At 38.7% G+C, this 22,553-nt stretch overlaps 1 protein-coding gene across 3 annotated transcripts in view; it reads left to right on the forward strand.

Moving 5' to 3' along the window:
• The first annotated feature begins 647 nt into the window (after positions 1 to 647).
• The window catches only part of phc2a (polyhomeotic homolog 2a (Drosophila)), a 58,375-nt gene continuing 36,469 nt past the window's right edge, over positions 648 to 22,553 (forward strand). For all 3 annotated transcript variants that reach the window (XM_056268135.1, XM_056268137.1, XM_056268136.1), the window contains exons 1-3: positions 648 to 798; positions 20,125 to 20,341; positions 22,088 to 22,231. In XM_056268135.1, coding sequence (XP_056124110.1) covers positions 20,189 to 20,341; positions 22,088 to 22,231 — 297 coding nt within the window. In that variant the 5' untranslated portion in view covers positions 648 to 798; positions 20,125 to 20,188. The remainder of the gene's footprint in view (positions 799 to 20,124; positions 20,342 to 22,087; positions 22,232 to 22,553) is intronic.

A 22,553-nucleotide genomic window follows, 5' to 3' on the forward strand; every position in this document is an offset into this window, starting at 1 on the left:
GCCACTTTATTGCCTCACCCTACAGCCCAAAAAACCCCTAATGTTTGAGTCCCCCTTGAGCGATACCGGCGCAATCGCGTACTTTAGGTGTTCAGCATTCAGCCATGATTGCTGTTTAACGCTCTTTGTTGAGGTGGGCTCGTAAAAACCAGGGTCAAGCAACAGAGGTGTGCTGTAGGCTTCCACCCCCCACCGGCTGTAATGAGACGCAGAGACTTTAATAAGATGGAGGATAGTGCACACATGCAGAAAGGACATTAGCTCGCTGTTGTTGGACTCCAATTCTCCCTCCCACCAATCACAGCGGAGGCTGATCTGCTTTCTCACAGCATCTATGATAGGACACATGCATTGCAGCTTGATGCATTTACACTCTCTTTGTGGCACCATTTTTGCATTTTCATTTACATATTACAGTATTTACAACCCTTTTTATTGTACATATTTACTTTGAATATGTAAACTGAGGGTCTGATTTTTATATCAGAAGTTTGATAGCAAAAATAGGTGCATCAACAGTCCACATGTATCAACACCCTGTCAAAGGGTTTCTATAAGAGAGCGAAACAAGAGAAAAGGGGAAGGAGGAGCGAGAGGTGGATCATAGCGAATCCGTGGAGGCTTATTGGTGCATTGAAGTCACATGATTGCTTTAGGAATGCTAATTCATGCTGTATTTTTTCTCCTCCTCTGTGCTTGGTGTAGTCTGTGCCTGTCGGATAGAGCAGACTTCAGACATGGTGTAGGATATCAGGAAAGGAACAAGCGATTGAAGTTGAGACAAGGCCTGTGCTGAGGGTAAGTGCAGCTTGATTAAGATGTGCAGTTGTTTATTGCTTCATATGTGATTGTAAATGTCATTTAAGCAGGAAGCCTACTTCTATTTCTATATGTCTCTTCAGGCTAAGAGTCTTATATCAACAGTATGTGTGGTGTGTATGTTAAATAGAGTGCATAAATGTGTGTATGCCTGTGCAAGTACGTCTCGGCAGTGAAAGCAGTTTACTTTGGAGAATTCCACCACATGTCTCCACTGCTTTCTGTGCGGTTACTAACATCAGAGAGAGCGACAGAGATTGACAGATATTATGTGGGCTTGAGGAACTAAAGACCCTCTCTAGTAAAATTATGCTTCTCCTAAAAATGAACATTCTTCCATCTTTTACTCACCCTCCTGTCATTACAAACCTTTCATAATTGTGTTGTTTTGTCCATTAAAGTGAAAGTCAATGGGGTCCAGGGTTGTTTGGAACCCATTGACTTTCATTGAAACATTCTTCAAAATATCTTGAGTGTGAGTAATTTTTTGGGTGAATCATCCCTTTATTGAGTCAACCTGAATATATAATTCAGTGTTATCAATGAGATAATGGTAGTTCAAGCCAAAGCTGAAGGTGAGTGATTTTTGTGGACATGCGCCACATCATTTGCGATGTTTTAAGGATTATCGATGAGTTTGCTCAGTGTACGTGTACACAAGAAGCTTTAAGGCCTCTCGCAAGACCAATCAGAGACAATACATTCCCGGACAGGGGAGTGTTGCGCTATAGTGGACTGACTGACTGACAGCTAGTGCTGATACAATTCATTTAACCTGTCGCCTCTCAAATAACAAGACCATCTGCACTCTTTCGGTACATTCTAGTTTGACCCAACGCTCTGTAAACAAATCCAAGAAGGCGACGCTAGTGTGTAATCTTGCCAGTGTCATCTTATGAATTTGACACTGAACATCTGGACTCTTTTGATCTGGGTTGCTTTAAATGTGATATGTTTCATAGCATGTTGTTACATGATATGCCATGGGTTCTTATGCAATTGTGTTGTAGAGTGAAATAAACAATAGTTTATCGTTAACCATTTAAGTTCATGTTGTCTTGTAGTACTAAGGTACTTACAGTTTGTTGCAAATGAATCATGCAAAGCTTGTCGGTCTAAAACCGCCAATGGGCAGGTCACTTCTGTACGGTAATTGGGGTAAGACCCTCATGTTTTACACTTGCCTTTCCTGTGTCATGGGGCTCACAATGAGCTTGAGTAGTTCACCCTCACCCTCAGGTCACTCTTATAATCAATCAAACAGGAGGGACACAACTTCGGATCCCCTTAAAGCTCCAGGAAATGAGGGGCACATTGAGTAGCGCATGAGGCTCCTGTAGTCAAAAGAAAAGAGATAGAACTTAGCACACTCATGCAAGGATTTTCCTTTATCATTCTCTCTCAAGGCCTGATATTTTCTGCAGAGGAAACATGTTGCATTTATCTCCTAACAATCTTTGTTTCTAAGTGATTAGATACTTGTTGAGTGCACACAGGTGGATTATAAAAACTGTCTTTGATTTTATTATCAAGAATGAACTAAATATAAGTGCAACAACACAAAATCACCAACAAGTAAATGTAAGGACTATCTTTGACCATAAACTATTTTCAAAGTTGATTAAAGCTAAATAAGAACACATGTTTGAAGACAACACAAGGCCACTTATGGACAAACTGTAGTTCTTCATTTTTGTGCAGAAAACTGGCAGAAGTGAATTAGTGATGCCATATTCTATTATTAGAAGTGATTTTGGACTTTTCCCCCCTAAAAAGACATCTATAAATATGGACAGTTGCAGCAGTTTGCATTGATTTTTGGAATTATTTACAGAATGCACCAGAGGAAACATATTTAAAGTTGGCATTAAATGAAAATCTAATTTGTTAATGCATGTTAAACAGTAGATGTTACTGTGAACAATTCATGCATGTATATATATATTTTTTTTAGTGCTGGGCAAGTTAACGCGTTATTATCGCGTTAACGCATTTATTAATTAATGCCGACAATTTTTTTATCGCGCGTTAACGCAGTTTTTTTTATTATTATTATTTTGAAAGTCCGTTGCTCACTGGCTCTGAATACACATAGGCCTACAGTCAAACCATGATCACAGGAGGGGTGGGATGTTGGTCAGCCAGCAAATAACCCACCCAAACAAGCAGTGGAGAGGCTTTGGCAGGTTCTCTCAGGTGAACAGAAAGGGAGACAGCGCCCCGCGAGTGAATGACAGGCGCTCTATGGATAGTAACCATGCAACGGCTTCTGTGCGCTACGCAGCTGTAGTCTTTTTAACTTAAATTAAAATTATACATAACTTTACCTGATAGGCCTGCGTTTAGTTTAGCGGGGATGCTCTGCCATGTGAATTCCCTCCTGTTGATGTCCTGATAACTATTTAGATTCTGGAAACTCACAAACAGCGAGCCAAGGATCAGTCTCTCTTCCAATGATTTGTGCTGCGCGTCGTGTACAAAAAGTTAGACAATTCAACTTCGGCAACGCGCGGGCGCGTGCGTGAGGCAAGCATGACCGCAACAGTTTCACAGGAACGCACCCGCTTGTCGCTGCACCTGTGCTCGACCACTTCACCTCACTCTAGGCTGATTTATACTTCTGCGTCGGACTTAAGCCGGAGCCTCTACGCTATAGACTACGCGTTGGTTTTCATTTATAAATCTGCGTCGTTGACGCGCAATTACACATGCAGAGGGAGAGTGTGAAACCCGGGGAGCGGTTCTAGCAATCACAGCGCTTGCAGTACGCGTAGAATTGACGTTACATTTTTGGAGAGATGCACGTCAGGGTACGCGCGCTACACAGCTACGGCGTGAGTTCGATGCAGAAGTATAAATTGGGCTTTACCTCTGTTTAATGTAATCTTACGTGGGAAACCATGGCATGCCATGACCAAACCTAAGCTGCTATCAGAGAAGTAACGTTGGTCGACTTATATCTGTAGTAGTGATCATGACCCTTTGACTACATAGACTGTTTCTGCTGCTCCCTGATTCAAGATACCTGTTCAAAAAAAAGAAAAAAAAAGAAAAGAAAACTGGACTCTTTTTAACAAGCTAGATAAAAGGTAATGCCCTGGCAGTGGCAAATAGCTTTGTTTAAATATTTGATTTGATTACGTTAATGTTTAAGTTGAGATTTACAAGAAATATTTTATTGATACTGTGTAAAGGGAATACTGCTGGTATAAAAGCACCTTATTTGTTTAAAGTTTTTGCAAACCACATGTTATTGCACTTTTGTAGCAGTACATTTAAATCAAAAGTGCGCAATACACTACTTTAGAATTCATTATTCAATATTGCGCGTAACAATGCGATTAATCGCGATTAATCGCAAGAAATCATGCGATTAATCGCGATTAAATTTTTTAATCGTTGCCCAGCACTAATTTTTTTATTTTAAATGTTGACCTTTAATCAATGTCTCGACCTTTCGGTAATAATGATGGACTTCTATTTGTTGTTTCACTTAAACCTAGTTCTTTAAAATCGGCTGCAAGCTCACATTCATTTTTGAGTGTAATGCCCACGTGTCAAAATCCAATCATCAACTGAGGGATGGAACCAATTCCCCGCCTGCTTTTTTTTTCTTCGATAATTGGATGTACATCAAAATATCTGTTGCTACTTCCATTTCATTGTGACTTTAGTAGTTGAAATATTACAACAGATATTCTAGTCCTGTTGACAATGATTTTATAGTAGGCCAAATCCCTCATGCACAACCCACAGAGCACTAAACACAATTGCTTTCACTTTTAACAGACAGGGACCCATTTTAGGCCATATATCACATGCTGGTGATGGTTTTTCTGAGGGAGGAGGTCTGTGTTTGAGCACATGCAGCGACCCCTTGATCTCTAATGAGCTATACAGGACTCAATATGCAATATGTGTTATGTGGCATCTAATGGTGAGATCCATCTCCAGCGATGAAAGCGGTGAGAACCAGTAACAGATGAGCGAAGATGTTTTCATACAGCGCTGTCCGAGCCCTCATGAAGATGAGACGCAGACCCAGCGAACGAACGCGTTCACCTCACTGCTCACCATGACATTCTTCTGTCATGCCTGATGATGCTCTCGTGTGACGCACCCATTAACACAAACTCAAAACAGACCATATGTCAGGGCTCTCTCTTTCATTTCTGACAGTTTCTGATACTTATCTGAAGTTTAGATATGTGCACAGCTCTTCTCTCCTGTCTTTCCTGAAGAATGACAAGTTTTGTCCTCAGAGAAAATATTTGGAGAATGGGTTTATGCTTGTGACGCACAGGTTCAAGAGTCAAAAACCGCCGAAAGTGATTAATCAAACTAAGTGCTGTATCAGTCCTTGCGTTCAATAGGTCATTACTACTATATCTAATATTTGCAAAAACAAGCAGTTGACGATGCCCTGATTTTTGTTAATTAATGCCATAATATAACACAATATAAGTAATATAACACAAAGTACAGTGCAAATTATTAAATAATTAAAAAAATGAAAATATAAATAGTTTTGATTTAAGATGTTAATATTAATTTATTTTTGATCCACTAAGGGGCCGTTTACACAACAGCGTTTTCAACTAAAAATGGAAGACTTTTTATGCGTTTTGGCCGTTCATTTAAACGACAGCGGTGTTTTGGGTGCCTGAAAACGCAAACTTTTGAAAATGGGTTTCAAAGTGCAAGTTTTTGAAAACGGTCTCTGTGTAAACAACAAAAATGCAAATGTCTGAAGACGATGATGTCATGCACATGCATATTACATGTTCAATCTATATTCTATAGTGTTTCATCGCCATCTAATGGCCAGGCAGAAGAATACAACGTTTTTAGTCGTTTTCGCAGATCCGTGTGAATGGGGATCGTTTTGCTTATGTCGTCTCTACGCAGAAAACTCAGGCATATCGTTGTTGTGTAAACGTACCCTAAAATAGTTCCAAATAAAGTAAAAGAAGGATCATTCTCTGCTTGTCATCAAGCAAAACACAGTAGCCATGTTTAATTTCTGAATGAATCAATGTGTTTGAAGGAATCGGTTGAGTGAATGATGCAATGACTCACTCATAACGACAGTCACTTGTTTAGATCCTGAATGAATAAGTCTGTTTGAACGAATCAGTTGAATGAATGATTTAGTTTCTCATTCATAAAGAACACCTACTGGCCTAACAACGTAACTTGCTGAAAAATGCTGCAGCCCAATCCAATTCAAGAACCGGAACTAACGGTTATATAATGAGTATACAATGTGCACAGGTCTCACTTTCATGGCAGACGGATTTTTTTTTCCAGAGTAAAGCAGACCAGCGTCTGAATGAGAATGTGTGAAAGCTGCTGACAGCCTGTAGTAACTGTGTGAGAGTGTATGAAGTGAGTGCAGACAACTCGTGCTCTCTCTCTCTCTCTCTGCCTGGGCAGATGAAAGTGGTTCTTGCCTGCCTCTGAGCTCCATGCCCAGGTGTTCTCCGTCCTCCTCTCCCTCTCACTCAGCAGCCGACAGCTACACAGCTGCTTGACATAAATCACTTTTTCCTTTCTTTTTTTTAATGCCCTAGGGCATTAATGATTTGGTTCCTGGTCTGATATTTGCCACATATTCTAACCTGTTTAACTTAACTGGCTGATATTGGTAATGTTATATATGCTAAAGCATTCATATTGAAATATTTAGCTTCCGTGGAAGCTTCACATAGCTTCACATTTCCCGTTTTGCATAAAGTAAGATATAATGTACAGTCATAGGTCAGTATTGCAAAATAACATCTCAACAGTGATCCCATGTAATCTACAGCTACTTACCAAATAAATACCAAAATTAACATAAAATACTGATTTGATTTTAAATAATTTAATAATTTTTTTGGGGACAACAATTAGATAGAATAGTCGTCATTATATATATAAAAAATTGATGATGAATGCTGTGACTGACTAATCAGAATCAAGTATTTCAGAGAGAAATAAACATGAAAGATGAAGGTATTTTACAACATTATAATAAAAATGCAAGAAATTATAATAATATAAATATACATTATAATAAATCATATAACAGAAAATAATTTGCTAGAATAACATTTTCTGATCGGGTGCAAAAAGTCAGAGAAATGTTTAAAGGGGTGTTCAATAAGGAATACCATATTATTCATTTTTCTATGAATGTTAAATCTTAGACACACAAAAGAGGAAAACTCTAAAGTGGCAGATTTGTCATTTAAATGTCTTTTAATTAAAACTGACATTGTCGGATCTTATCAGATTGGGAGGTTTTAACACTCAAGGTCTAATAATTTTTTTGAGTGTTACATCACTTGACATTGTTTGACAAATTACAGCGACAGAGACATGAAAGCTTCATAGTTCTGAGGTTTTCAATATTTACAGTCACTTTTCATTTCTTTACACTCTAGGCTTTCCACCTTGGGACTGAAATAAATCAAAGATCAGAGAGGCAGCTTAAATCTGAGGGCTTAAATTACATGCAGGATCTGTCATCTCTTCCTCCCTGTTTGCTAAGTACTATCTGACAACTTCTCGCTTAAGGACAGTCTCTATGACAGGTGGTTGTGGTTCACAAGAACAAGGTTTGCTCAGGTGTTTTAGCTATGTGTTCAACTGACAACTACCAGTCACCATTTGCTATGAAACAACATCTACTAAAACTATTTTTTCTTAAGTAGTGTTTCAAATACGGGAAAACTAATGTTACAAAACTGCTAATTTTTTATGCAAAATATAAAAATTGCAGATTATTCATACATTTGATATCTGTTTGTTTGGCCAATAGAGACCAACCATGACCCATTCAATTTTTTAGCAGCCTTTGTTCTGAAAGTATTTTTCTCATTAATGTTTCCCATAGGGATATTTTTAAAAGTGTTCAAGCCTTGTCTGTTAAAAAGTTATGAGCTTTGAACCATACTGATCAGCTACGAGGTGAATCACCATATTACAACCTTTGATTTAAAGAAAGAAAATAAATAAATTGGACAAAAAGACAAAAGGTACAAGACTGTGTACTTAATGGCTTTGATGAGGGAAAGAACTACAATCCCATAAAGCATTGTGAATGACATTATCAACTGGAAAACTACATAAATATAAAAATATTTATTTAATGATATTGGTGGGCGCTAAAGAGTTCTTTTGGCATTATTGTCTTATTTTGATTCTCTGATTGGTGGAGTTCTTTTGCAGATTCATGGGTAATGTAGTTTTTCACTGGGAATTCTGATGTTGATCATTTAAAAATAATGCAGGCTGATGGCTTCAACAAAAGCCTATGCCATTGATAAACAACCTTGTAGCTCACAGTAGGTCTTTCTTTAAAGGCTTATATGTTATAATTAAAATCAATTATCCTATGGAGAATATAAATGGGATTTTTACTTAAAGAACCAAATTGTTGCACAATATGGCAGATGGGAGGAATGTTCAGGAAACCTGTCTGAAACTACTATTATCTTTTGGTCACGCTAGTAGCAGAAATTACACACTTCGGCTTTAAATTGTGTTACTTAGGTGAAAATCAGTTTGCACCTTTTCTCCGTGTTCTTCAGGTTCTGTCAGTAATAACTCATAGGCTGGAAGCTTTGTAAACTGAGTGGACACTGGGGCATCTGTGTATCTGATTCCTTCCCTGTGGTAATGTAGTTTTACGGCTCTCTGAGTTTGCACGGTGAGGGCCACGTGTGCTGCTGGCTGCGGTCTATTTATGCTGAGACAAAGGGGATGAATACAGCCCAAAAAGCTCTCAACGTTTTTGGCAGGAAGAAGGTAATTTCTTTACCTAGTGACCTATTTTAGACAAGCAAAAGGAATAGTTCATCCCCCCCAAATAAAAATTCTGTCTCATTTACTCACCCTCATGTCTTTAGATTTTTTTTTTTTTCCGCAAAAAACGATATTAATAGCAACAAGTTTTTTTTTCATATACTAAAAGTGAATGGTGACCATAGTTAATAATTTTAAGGCACTATTTTCAGTAAAATGTCTTAAATTCCTCTCTCAAAACTATTAAAGGATACATAGATACAGATACATAGCATACCAATTTTATGAAACTTTTATGGTGCTTTTTGGAGATGGACTCCCTATTGTGTTCTAGAGAAGAAAGTTTGGAACAACACGAAGACTAAATAATGGCAGAATTTTAATTTCTGGGTGAACTATCCCTTTCAAAGACAAAACTTTTGTTCATTTCAGTATCAGCAGCATTTTTATATTTTTACACTGATTAAACTGTCACCTCACAATCCTAGGAAAAGCCAGAATTGAATGGGCTTCAGTCAGCTATTAGACTCCTCATTCAGATTCCTTAGGAACAGCACATGCCTCCCAAGAGTGCTGTTTAAACGTTTTAAAGTGGTTTTGTGCCACTAAAGGCATTATAATTTTGATTGAGACAATAATGAGATGGTGCAAATGATTGTGTGCTTGGGAGGCCTGTGTTGTTATGGCGTGGAAATGCTTTACTGATGTTCAAATTTAGGGTTATTTCACGCTTGGACTCCACCTGATAATCAGAAATGATACACATCCAGTTTGTGAGCAGTCGGCTGAATAATACGACAGCCAAAATGGCCAAAATCATGCTACCGTTTCAATTTATCTGGCTTTGTAAGCACCTAATTTATATGTTAATTTCGCCATTTTAAATGATAGCTTTGAACGCAGAATCCCAGTTCATTGTGAAATTACACCACACACTTGGCATTCCCGTTTGGTCGCTAAAGACAAGGTAGCTCTATATTTAAACCGGACTATTTTAATATGCAAACACACGGTCTGTAGTCATTTACACTTCCATTTACATGGAGCCACCATGATTTTTTTTGACCGCCTGTATATTTCCATGTGCAAAAGTCTGGCTTCTATGTTCAAATCCCTTTCTGACATTGTCAACGCATATCATGCAAACTACAGAACCTCAAAAAACACTTGTGATAGCAGCCAGACAGAGAAGCCCCCCTCTGCCGGGCTCTTCACACTGATACCAAGGCGACTGGGGGTCATATTTCATGCTTTCACAGTTCATGTGGCCCTTGCAGACAAAGCCAGCAGTTTTATGGTGGATCTTAAGGAAATGAGGGCCACAAATCTCCTGTTGCCACATAGAGGGAATGTGCTAATGTGTGGAGAATGATGGATACCAGAGAACAGAGAGTTCTGGCAGGACAGAACAATGGCTTGTCAAGGTTAAGATACATTTCTCACTTTGAACTATTTTGCGGTTGGAGAGCAACTCAAGAGAAGGAGAACTTCAGTTGAAGTACAGAAGAACTGCTCTGTTGAATCATTGCATGTCTTTGAGTTAAATGAAGATGGCTACTGAACGTTTCTTGTTTCTGACTCACACAAGCTGGGGGTGTGTTCTCTTTTCTAACTCTCCCCATCTCTGATTTACGACAAGCATTGATATATGCTCAACAGACACACTGTTAAGCGAACATGTCTTGTCATAGTCTTTCGCAGCAGTGAAATCTTTCTGAGTGATATACGCTGTTGTGCTGCAGAGCAAGTATTCATTATTGAATCTGACAGAAGGAATCTGGAGTCGGATCTGGAGGTGACACTACGTCTGACGTATCCATTAACGGCAGGAGCTCCTAATTGCTTTACTGTCACTTGGCCAAAGGTGTCAAAACTGACAGCAAGCATCCTGTGATGAAGCTAATATCCTCCTGAGAGACTGTTAGTTTAACTAGCAGTGCGGTGAGCATGACACGCTAATTTCAGGTCTAATTTTAAATTGAATGTCACATGTTTACAAAACATAGACAGTTTGGACTATATAATGTAAATAACCATTATAATAATAAATCTTACCACTTTGGTTTTATAAATTTAAAATATTGCAAACAATATAATAAAAATAATATTTTGTTCATTAATTCATGTTTATTCATAATACATGGACAAATGTTAAGTTTTTATATTTTATATAAATGTTATATTAACTTAAATGAAAAATCTTATATAAAAAAAAAAATATATCTATATATAAAATTACCTGCCCACAATATATATACACATACATACACATTTTAGAAATTTAATTCTATATTAACTAATATTACACTGAATAAATGGGTAGTTGTAAGATAGAAAAAAGTTTTTTAATCACCTTGTCTCTCAATTAGTATGAACTCATAAAAGCTGCATGCATTTATACACTACCGTTCAAAAGTTTGGGGTCAGTACGATTTTAAATACTTTTAAAAGAATTCTCTTCTGCTAACCATGGCTGCGCTTATTTGATTAAAAATACAACAAAAATCAGTTATAGTATTAAATATCATTCCAGTGTAAATCAGCTGTTTTCTGTGTGAATATATAGTAAAGTGTAATTAATTCCTGTGATCAAAGCTGAATTTTCATCATCACAGTGTCAGTGTCTTCAGTGTCAAATGATCCTTCACAAATCAGTATAATATGAGGATTTGATGCTTAAGAAACATTTATTATTATTATCAATGTTGAAACAGTTGTTGGTCTGTCAGTTGTACAGTTTTTTTTGTTTTTTTTTTGATTCTTTGATGAATAGGAAGTTCAAAAGAACAGCATTTGTTTGAAATAGAATCTTTTGTAACATTATAAATGTCTTTACTGTCCTTGATAAATAAAAGTATTGATTTCTTTCCTCCAAAAAATAAAAATAAAATTCTCACTGACCCCAAACTTTTGAACGGTAGTGTATATAGCAAAATGCAGTTTTAAATACAAGTATAGAACGTCTCACACTGCATGACATGAATACACAAATGTGCCGCATTCAGAACAGTGACCGCCCATTAATCAGTTCTCTTCAGTCAAGCTGTCATTTTATGGCATGACAAGACACACGACTGGTTTTAGCTTATCTTTTGATGGCTGCGTTGCTGTGATCATAGCAGACTGGTTCAACCTGGCTGTGTGGCCTGTCCAGACAGGCACAGATTGAGTATCTTATCCTGCAGTCATTTACCCTGAGGGTTAGCCCTGGTTGTTTGATGTGGCCTCTGCATTGTGCTGATAACTCATCTCTACCTGAACGCCTCGGACTAACCTTGTTTTTTACAGCTCCGGCTCGCCTGTACTAATCCTATTGTATTGCTCTGTGCAGATCTCATCCTGGTTGCTGCACCAAAAGCACTTTTGTCTTCACTGAGTGTAACTCAATTTGCTGTCTGGATGTGAAAGGGTTTTGTGGGCAGGTTACTCGGCTGATGATGGCACTGGACGTTCGGCTAGATGTAGAGGTGTATGGTGAGGAGGGCTCTAATGCAGACTAGCAAATTGAGTGGAATAATGTGTAGTTTGCTGTTAGCCAGTGAAATAATTAGAGGAGAGTAGAGAGGGGGGTTGGGGGGATGACAAAGAGAGGACGAGTCTCTCTTTCAAGGTAATGGAGAATGGAGTGTATTAAGCTTTTATATGTCCTTGAAAGATTCCACATCTAATGGACGGTTAAGTGGGATCAAACAAATTCCACAAATATATTCTGATGACTTCTATATCATCAGTAGAGTCATAATAGAAAATCTCGCTGTGGTACTTTTTTCTCTTAATGTGCACCCAAACAAACGCAAACAATTTCAAATGTGAGATTTTAGGGCCTTCTGAACGTGTTAGACATGTAACAGCAGGTGTATTGCACTACAGAAGAGGATCTCTCCCATTTGGTCGTTGTGTATCAGCAGCCTCGCTATTGGTCTAGCCGTTCCTCGGCTGAGTAAAGGAAGTGAGGTCGGGTTTATTTTGACCAACAAGTGTCCTCCCAGCCCCCAAAAAGAAAACCCCACCTCATTTCCCCTGCAGCAGCCTTTGATGTGTGTTTGTTTAATGACATTATTGGGTCCCAGTCATCTGTGATGGGAGGAGTTCTGGTCCAGAGAAGAGTCAGAGGTTGGATTCTCCTCGCTGCTAGTTGTATCCTGTCACAAGTTGTGGTGGAAGCTGTCAGACTATCTGAGTGAGTACAGTGCAACTGATTCGGTTTTGGCTTGTGAACTGTTATTTTAGTTCCCTCCTAACAACTTTATTATCTAAATCCACGAGTTAATGAATCAGCTGGAGTTAAAATGTTCGAGGAATGTTCAGCAAACAATTCTTTGATGAAAGGGAGCGGTTCACACAAAACGCATTTTTGCATTGCACTATACGGATTTCACATTGTTTTTCTATGTAAACATGCTCTAGGCGGACATCTTTGATGGCTGCGCTCGTTTCTCGCATCTTTTGTAGTGTCTCACGCATGACATGGCTTTCCAAAAATGAAAGTAGTTCAACTTTTTTTAAAAAGAGACCTTGGTTTTTTTTCTTTTCTACTGCCCTGCGCCATGCGTTTTTAATTGCAAAATGCATTCTGTGTGAGTGTTTTCCTAAAATTCCCATTAAGTTATGACAACATTATTTACGAACGATCATTAATTTTTCCTCAATGTTTTAGTTAGGTTAAAAAATGTTTTTCAAAATGTTTAACATTCACAGAACTTTCTGAAATAATGTTTTCATAAGTTATTTAGAGCATTGAATACATTCAAATAAGGTGAATATGAAGGATGGATTGGGGGTCCATTGGTTGACTGAACAACTAAATTGAAAATTAAAGGTGGGGTATGTGATTTTCTTTTTTGACCATTTTTTCAAAATCACTTGAAATCCTATTCCTAACCCACTTACAGCCACTGAGTTAGAAGCACTGAAATGAAAATTAAGCAATTTAATCATCTGTGGAACAGGCAGGACTCGAAAAACTCCAGCCAATCATTTCCAAGACCACGTAAAATCATTGGACAGTAAGTGCGTCAATCAAACGGTCGTACCAAATCCCCCCTCGCGGTCCCCTTTGTGCGCATTCTCAAAGCTCGTGACCCAGTCACAGTAAGTGCAAGTCGCCCCGGTACAGAGAGAGAGAGAGAGAGAGAGAGAGAGAGAGAGAGAGAGAGAGAGAGAGAGTAAGTGCAAGTTGCTTCCGTTTGGAGAATGATTGCGTGTCCATGTTCTTCGAATGGGTGGAGTCAGGGCAAGCGTTGGTGGAAATAAGGTAGTTGTGTATTTTCAAAATCTGCCGGCCGTTTTGCAAATCCCATACCCTACCTTTAAAGACTTTTAGTCTTTTACTGCATGTGATTCATTAACCATACACTAAAACACAATGTAAATATATATTTTTAACCTGTTAACACTGAAAGAACTTACTGCAATAATGTTTTGTTTGTAACTTTGAGAGAATCTTTACAGAACATTGGCCATAGTTCTGAGAATGTAATCTTTCTGTCATTTCAAGTGCAGATTTGCTTTTGGCTTGTCACATGCTTGACTACACCTAAATGAGAAAATCACCATTTCAAGTGTGGCGTTATCAAATGCATTCCAAAGACACAAAAACAGTTTTACCTGAGTGGAAATCAAAGCATTACTTATGCTTTCAGCAGAGATCAGCCTGTTGATACATCTGTTATGGTCCATGAGATCCCCAAGATGGATGCCATGCACGTAATTGGTCCTTCTGCTTTCTCTTAGTTATTACATGCAATTGCTGCATGTAATAAAAAAACTTTTGAAACTTTACTGCACTATAGTGTTTGTGCTTCACTAAAAGGAAGTAGCTCACTCAAGGTCAAAGTTGCCTCTGGTGCTGATGTCATGACTGCGTTATGTTGTTCCAGCCATTCAGTCTTCACATTTGTTCAGAGCTACTGGAGCTGGCGTGAGCATGTGGATCATTAAAGAATTGAGGCCTGCAATTCTGAGAGGTGTTACAGGCAGCCAAGAACTGCAAAACATCCAACAAACTATGAAGCTGTCACTTTCAGTGAGAATACAAAATATGAGTATCTAGTGGTGAAAAGGACCTGTCTGCACGGATTAAATCATGATCCTGTCAGATGGGACTTACTGTGAGAGTGACATGGATATTTATTGCAGGATGTTTAACACAGCAATCCACTAAAGTTTATTGGAAACAGGTGAGAGTCTGTGATCTCCCCTCAGGGTAGCGGAGAGCGGAGTTATTTGCAGATAGTCTGAGTGAAACTGTTTGTAGCTTTGAAAGTAGCTTGTGAAACAAATTATCATGGTCATTTCCCATATTTTTACATTTAGATGACCTTTGCCATCATCTAACACTTCACTTAATCTGTAAAATCACTAATTTATTAATACTGTTAAGTGTAATTATTAGCAAATCTCAAAATGAATGCCCATTTCTCATACTGTACATTATAATGTGGTGCCTAAATTCACTTGGTTGATTTAAGATTATGGCGTTTCATTTTTTATTGATTTTGGCAAAATAGAATCAAACAGTTATCAGCCATAGGATGAAAATAATTAACGGCTATTCGGGAAATATCAGAATTTTAGTATTGTGCATCCCTTTAAAAATGTAAACGAAACTATTATCATATAATTTGTGATTTAAAAAAATGCAATTAAATCCAAAATAGCATTGGACCGGAATGTATGGACGCATACTCATACATGTGAACACAACAAACACATACAGGCCACTTTCACAAAGCAGCAGAATATGGTTTTCAGCCACTGCAGCGTTTTTATAATAAACAGAACTGTGTGGACGGCCGTTATCGGACTTGGGTTGAATAGGCCTAGAGCGCTACAGTTTACACAAATTTATTAACGAAAGTGACAATCCCATTTTATAATCAAAATGAGACATTTACCTTTTAAAACTCAGAACTGCAATTTCTGTAGACCTGTGGTGTAAACAGAACCGCACTTAGCTATCTTGTTACTGCGAGCGGCACACGTGAGTGTTCGTTTGTGTGATTTTAATAACTCACAGAGACGGGGATATAATCTGTCATTCGACGATTTTAGATTCAGTCGCTGTCCTGAGCTACTCCCATCAGTATTATGGTCCAAATGCTGCACTTCTATAACTGCATTCAAAGCAGTTCATTAAAATTTGATATATTTGCAAATTGTGGCTATCGCGAGAACTAACATTTAGCCTATCACAAGTGAGTGTCATTAGGCTTGTTTGAGATGCGCCTCGCCTCGCCTGGGGTGTACCATAGACAGTATAAGAAGTGGACAGAGCCATCTCATTGGAACTCAGTTGAGACAGTTGAAGCCCATTTTTAGCGATTTTTGAGCACTTCCGTTCCTGACGCGCAGACTCAAACCGACTCAAACTAAGCTTATGACGTGAGCAACCTGTCTGACAGACGTGAATCTTCTAGTAGCTGTGCGTGAAAATTGCCAACGTTAATCTTGCAGAGACGGGGAACTTGAGCAAAGAGTTCTTTGGCGTGAGTGAGCAGGAGTAAGTATTCCGTTGCTTTTATGGACTCATTATCTATGGGCTTCTCCCTTGACGGGACGTCCCCCCGATTGCCTGCGAGCTTCTCCTGCTGTCTGTACGGTAATTTCTGTACAGCGCGACAGAGAGTCGAGTGGTTATGACGCAATCGTTAGCCAATTTTTACAAAATCTGTTTCTACGGGGCCATAATGTAACATAGAAGTTAATGGAGCCCTTTATACATTGTCGTGTTTCTTTAGAAATAAATAATGGACAAATGGAGTCTTTAAACGCCTCAGATGTAAAGTTATTTGCTGTCAAAGTGACGCCAAAATGAATGGGAGTCAATGGAAATGCTAACGCAAGTGAAGTTCTGCTACAACATGGCGGCACCCGGGCGGCTTCAACTTCCGGTCGATGGATTACCCCCTTGGGGGTGTACTTGGAGATGTATGCGAGAGTAGGCGGCTGCTAGCCTGGATGCCAGCCCGAACCCCGGCCACAACATTTTTTGGTCGGGAAGTTCGGTCTGGACTCGCTCCATTGAGGAGTAATTATGATCAGTCAAAAAATGTTCGGGCCAATCAAATTGCCAGGGCGGGCTTTTTATACGATGATGGACAGATGATCTGCAGGGACGTAATCATCACGTTATCAAAGAGCGCTTAACTGGTTTCCCTCAGAGATGACTGCCGCTGGAGAACTGAGATGTATAGATTCCGCTATCGCGTCTGTTGTAAAAGAAATCGACAGCGCATTCATTTTAATAGACGAACAGAGAACTGTAATCAAGGCATTTGTCGATCGGAAAGATGTGTTTGCCGTCCTTCCTACGGGGTTCGGCAAAAGATTAATTTATCAGCTGGCTCCGATGGTCACTAAGAAGATGGGACGCAATGAAAACCCTGTGGTCGTTGTGGTTTCTCCTTTGGTCGCACTCATAGAGGACCAAGTAAAAGAAGCAACACTCGTTATTTTACTTCTTCCAGCGTGCGTGCATTTGAGTTCTGTAGTTGACAACTGTGCTATGCAAAGTAGTTGACTTACTGCGTTGCTCTCATTGGTTGTAGGTCTATCCAATTGAGTACAGAGTTTTTTTTTCTCCTGGTTCGGTTAAGACCATTTTTTACAGTCTATGGTTAAGACACGCCTCATAATCAAAGCCCTATAGAGAGCCTAAGTCCCGCCCCTCCGCTTCCGGCTCATGGGACCTTATTTCGGAAAAAATATGTATGGTAGTCAATGGCGAGAGACAACTTATCTTTTTATTCCGTCTGAACTGTACCCTGAATTACACATATGATGTTTGTCAATTTAAAAGATAATTATGAAAGTCAAGAAAGTCGCAGTTTGTCATAAAACAGAAGAGTGACATTTAGTTTTATGTGAAAATCGCTCAATGAACTACATCTCCCGGGAAGCGAAACAACGAGCGAGATCCGCTGCTCGTGTGTGTGCAGTCTGGTACAAAACACTCAGGCATGACGGCGTAACGTTACGATTATAACGTAAGACTATAGACGAAATGACAGACGTTAGCTTCAGTAAAGTTAGCTTCATTCATTGAGAGAAAATGTGCGCCTTTTGAGTTTGTAGTCTTTTTAATTACGTATTTTCACAGTCTTATACCTCAACAGTTTTACATCAAACTGCGACTTTCTTGACTTTAAAATGTATCTTTTAAATTGACAAACATCATATGTGTAATTCAGGGCACAATTCAAACGAGATCAAAATATTTGTTGTCTTTCGCCATTGACTACCATGCAATATTTTTCCGAAATAAGGTCCCATGGTGGTCGACTGGAAGGGGAGGGACTTAGGCTCTCTATGGAGCAGTATCAGACTCACATTCTGACTAGAATATGAGTATGATGACGAAGTCAGGCTAGGCGGCTGCAGTGAGGGGAGGAGTGAAAAGTGCAGGCAAGACGGACAGATCGCTCTTTTCTCAGTGGATCTGACACCTGTGAGATCAAAGGCGGATATCACGGGATTCACGCTCGTGCACGGTGTTGCTAATAAACTGGATGTAATTTAAGTTCTGTTGCTTTTATATGAAAATAAATATAATGAACAAGACACCCAAAGTACTTGTTATTTAATTACATTCCAAAACGTGTTTATCAATCATTTTTTCTTTAATACAGTCATGTGTTTTTATATATTTTTTAAAATAAAAATGACATCACATAACCCATATCGCACTGTTAGAGAGTTTGGGAATATTCACACATAACGTATACTCATAAAACATGATATCAGAGTTTTAAAATCAAACATTTTAAAAGAGAACAATAGATCACGGTTGTTTAAACCAATGAGCATTAAGCTGTGTCGTCAGCAAATCGTTTCCCATTATGCTTTTGATCAGCACACGAGCGCAGTTAGTGGAGAGCAACTGCGCGCGACTGCAGAATCCGACATGTGCGCCTTGCGGTCGCGAGAGTTTTTTAACATAAGTCAGCATGACATCAGAGCAAGGCGGACCGCACTCGGACACATTTCTAACCGGCATGCATCTCGCGGTGATCACCGGTGATCGGTTCTGCGCAGATTTTGCTCATCTCAAACAAGCCTATTGTTTTGTTTATATTCGTTGTCATTTTTTATTTGGCAGGCTGGGAATTTTACATTATAGTCCATTACTGCTATGTTCTTAACTGTAACTGGTGTGTAGGAAAGCTAGGCTGTTATCTCTTACAGAACAGTAAGCTAAAGTTATCGACACATTGGACTGATAAAGAGGATGTAACGTTAATGATGTTAAAAAATTCTTTCTTTCTTTCTTTCTTTCTTTCTTTCTTTCTTTCTTTCTTTCTTTCTTTCTTTCTTTCTTTCTTTCTTTCCTTTTTTTACAGAATGTTGCAGTGTTAAAAATTAATAATTTATCTGTGCATATCATAATTATATATTTTTTAATTCAGTGCACTTGAACGGTCAAATACACAATTATATGAAAGTAAACAGTTTGGAGAAAATCAATATAGGCTAATATTGGATTAATGCATTAGGTCTTAAAGTGACAGCAGCCTAATAAACCTGCTGCTGTTTAGTTCACCCCTAAAATTTAAATTAAATCATCAATCATTTACTCACCCTGGTGTTGGTATATTGCCATATGCCCTTCTTTCTTTTTTGAAACACAAAAGGAGATTTAAAAAAAAAAAATGTCCCACTCACGCTCGTCCAAATAGCAGTGAATCAAATAGAGCAGAATTAAACCTTTTTTTAAAAGAATCAAAAGTATCACAGAATAGTCTGATGTTACATGTGACGTATATTCCAAGTGTTATGGGGGGTGTTTGTTTGGGTTTGGTAAAAAAAAAAACTGAGATTTTATGTAGCTATGTAGAAAATCCTGACCTGACCCTTCGGTCTTCTGTGCACGGCTGTGTGACGTGCACGTTCAGTAAGATGCTAAATAGCGCCGCAGTTCACTCTGACTCGCTCAGAAAAGGCACACACGTTGTGAACTTCAATCAAGACCAAGGAAAAATGTGAAATAAAATACAATCTATGTACTTTCTTCTCTGAGGTGAATTTATCCGTTGTGTTCATCTGTCAGTCAACCGGAGTTCCGGTCTGGAGATATTCTACTTAGTGAAGAAAATACACAGATACTTTTTTCTAGAAATTCTAGGTGTTGTATTTCTTGTAAGTTAGTGTTTTTATTCATCTTAATTTCTCACAACTTGTGCTTTTTCTGGACGAGTCGGAGTGAACTGCGGCGCTAATCAGCCAAGCCAGTAAGCAGTCGTGCACAGAAGACCAACGGCCAAGGTCAGGATTTTCTCTAAATAATGGGCTAGCTACATTAAATTGCGCCTTTTGACCGAAAAATGACTGCTTCGCCCCTGTCTGTTATTATATACAGATGTCAATCCCAAACACTGACTGTATGAATATGTCATTGGCTTAACGTTATTGATCAGAGTCCACAGTTGAACTACATCCAGAAAAAGACGAGATCTGTGTACAGTAAGGTGTTTTACAAGAAGGCTTTCAACATTGTTGCTGTTCTGTCTTTCTCAGCTGGAGGGGAGAGTGAAGGATCGATAGTAGCCGTGGATCGGACACAGGCAGGCGGAGGCTCCTTATGGAGAAGGAGCAGGGCAGCGTGGCCTCCAGTGCCAGTGTCACCATCCCCAGCACCACCTCAGCCTCCACCGTATCAAACTCCTCCGGCAGACAGCAGCCTGTGCCTCAGATATCAGTCTATGGAGGAATGACGGACAGACAGACCGTTCAGGTAGAAAGAAATCTCAATCACAGTCAGTCTATTGCAACTTCATATTCCCCATAAATCTGCATTAAATCCCCTGGCGCCATCTACAGGCTATGTGCAGCAACCACATATATAATCAATCAACTTGAGGGTCTCATTCATCATTAATGTGGGGCTCTTCTTTTGTCACATTTTTTATTAACACAGTATTATTTTAACAAATATAAAAAATTTAGTGCAATGTAATAGACTTTTATTCTCCAGTATCCTTAAATATGCTCAGTGATAGTGCAGAACTCTATGCATTAGAGAGTGAGTCCACAGCTGACCAGGACAGGAGTGATTGGCTGCAGATAACAGGACCTCTGAAATCAGCTAAATTTGAATGGTAGTATGGGGTACCACCTTTTACAGTCTATGGGTACCACTGAGCACACTGAGCTGGATTTAAGAGAGCTCAGCATTTGGTCCCTCATAGGAATAAACCGATTTTCTTTTGGCGGTATGTACATTGTTAAACATGTTGATATTATATAAGAGACTGTGAGACATGTAAGCTTGCTTTTTAAATGAGAAAGTAATTTTTTTTTCTTTTTAGATTTGTTTTAAGAATATCTATCCCCAATCTGTGTTAAGGAACAAAACTGCATAGTGCTTATTTCTTGAGCAAGTTAAAATTAAGCTCCTCCCTTAACTACACTGCAGAAATTATTATAATATATACAGTGTATATATATACATGAACTAATAATGACCAATATATTTTTACAGCATTTATTAATTTTTGTGAATGTTAGTTATATAAAAACAATTGTTCATGTTAGTTCACAGTGCATTAACTAATTTTAACAGATACAACTTTTGATTTGAAATTTTTTAGTAAATGTTAAAATAAGATTAACTAAGATAAGGTTAATAAAGTTGCCAACTAATAGTGAAAGGGATAGTTCATCCCAAAATGAAAATTCTGTCATCATTTACTCACTCTCAAGTTGTTCCAAACCTGTATACATTTCTTCTGCTGAACACAAAAGAAGATGTTTTGAAGAATATGGGTAATCAAACAGTTGATAGGCCCCTTTGACTTCCATAGTATGAAAAAACAAAAAATACTATGGAAGTCAATGGGGTTTATCAACTGTTTGGTTACTGACATTCTTCACAATAACTTTTGTGTTCAACAGAAGAAAGAAATTCATACAGGTTTGGAACAACATGAGGGTGAGTAAATGATGACATCATTTTCATTTTTGGGTGAACTATTAACTACATTAGTTAACATGAATTTACAGTGAACAATACTTCTGCAGCATTTATTATTCTTAGTTAATCTTAATTTTACCATGTTTCATTTATTTGTTTAGCAGCCGCTTTTATCCAGAGTTCATTCTCAGATTGATTGCCCTGAAGACAGTGTGTACAGATCATGTTAGGTGGGATACTTTAGCTCTGAAGGGAATGTAGTCATGCTGTCGGGCTGCTGTGATGGATGGCGGTGACCCCACATGCCATGTCATGACTCAGGCATGCAGCCGTGCTGGAGCACACCCAGTGACCCTCTGTTTACAAACTGGACGCTACAGTCGTTCTTTCTGTATTAAACATAATGTGCTGGTTGCACATGATACAATTAGAAGTGGTTTTTTTTACACCTCTGTGGTGTAAAATACATCATAAATAATATGTGCCCTAGACGAGGACTTAGAAGACTGGGGAAGAATATTATTCACATGTTGATTTAATTATACCATCCCATCTCATCTTACTCAGGTCATCCAGCAGGCCTTGAACAGGCAGCCCAGCTCAGCGGCAGCTCAGTATCTACAGCAGATGTATGCAGCTCAACAACAACACCTCATGCTTCAGACCGCAGCACTACAGCAACAGCACCTGAGTCTGGCTGCAGTGCAGCAGGTGGGCATATATGCCATAGACATACACAGTGGGCCCTAAAAGCCATTACAAAATATTTGCTTTAATAACAGCAGCACCCAAGCTGCATGAACTTCATCAGTTTGTGTAAAACCAAATGAGAATGATGCAAAGAACATTTTCAGTTTCAATGGAAGAACATCTGACCATCTGTACAATTAGTTACATGATCAGTGTCACAAATAGTAAATATAGCTGCGAGCAGCGATTGCGGGCCCAAGCCAGTGGCACCGCCACCCTGGTGCCACCGGCCTGGGCCCTCCATCGCTGCTCGCAGCTATATTTATAACACACACACACATAT

Source organism: Rhinichthys klamathensis, unplaced genomic scaffold, assembly GCF_029890125.1.
Source record: "Rhinichthys klamathensis goyatoka isolate OS25496 unplaced genomic scaffold, OSU_Roscu_1.1 h1tg000269l_1, whole genome shotgun sequence".
Taxonomy (NCBI): domain Eukaryota; kingdom Metazoa; phylum Chordata; class Actinopteri; order Cypriniformes; family Leuciscidae; genus Rhinichthys; species Rhinichthys klamathensis.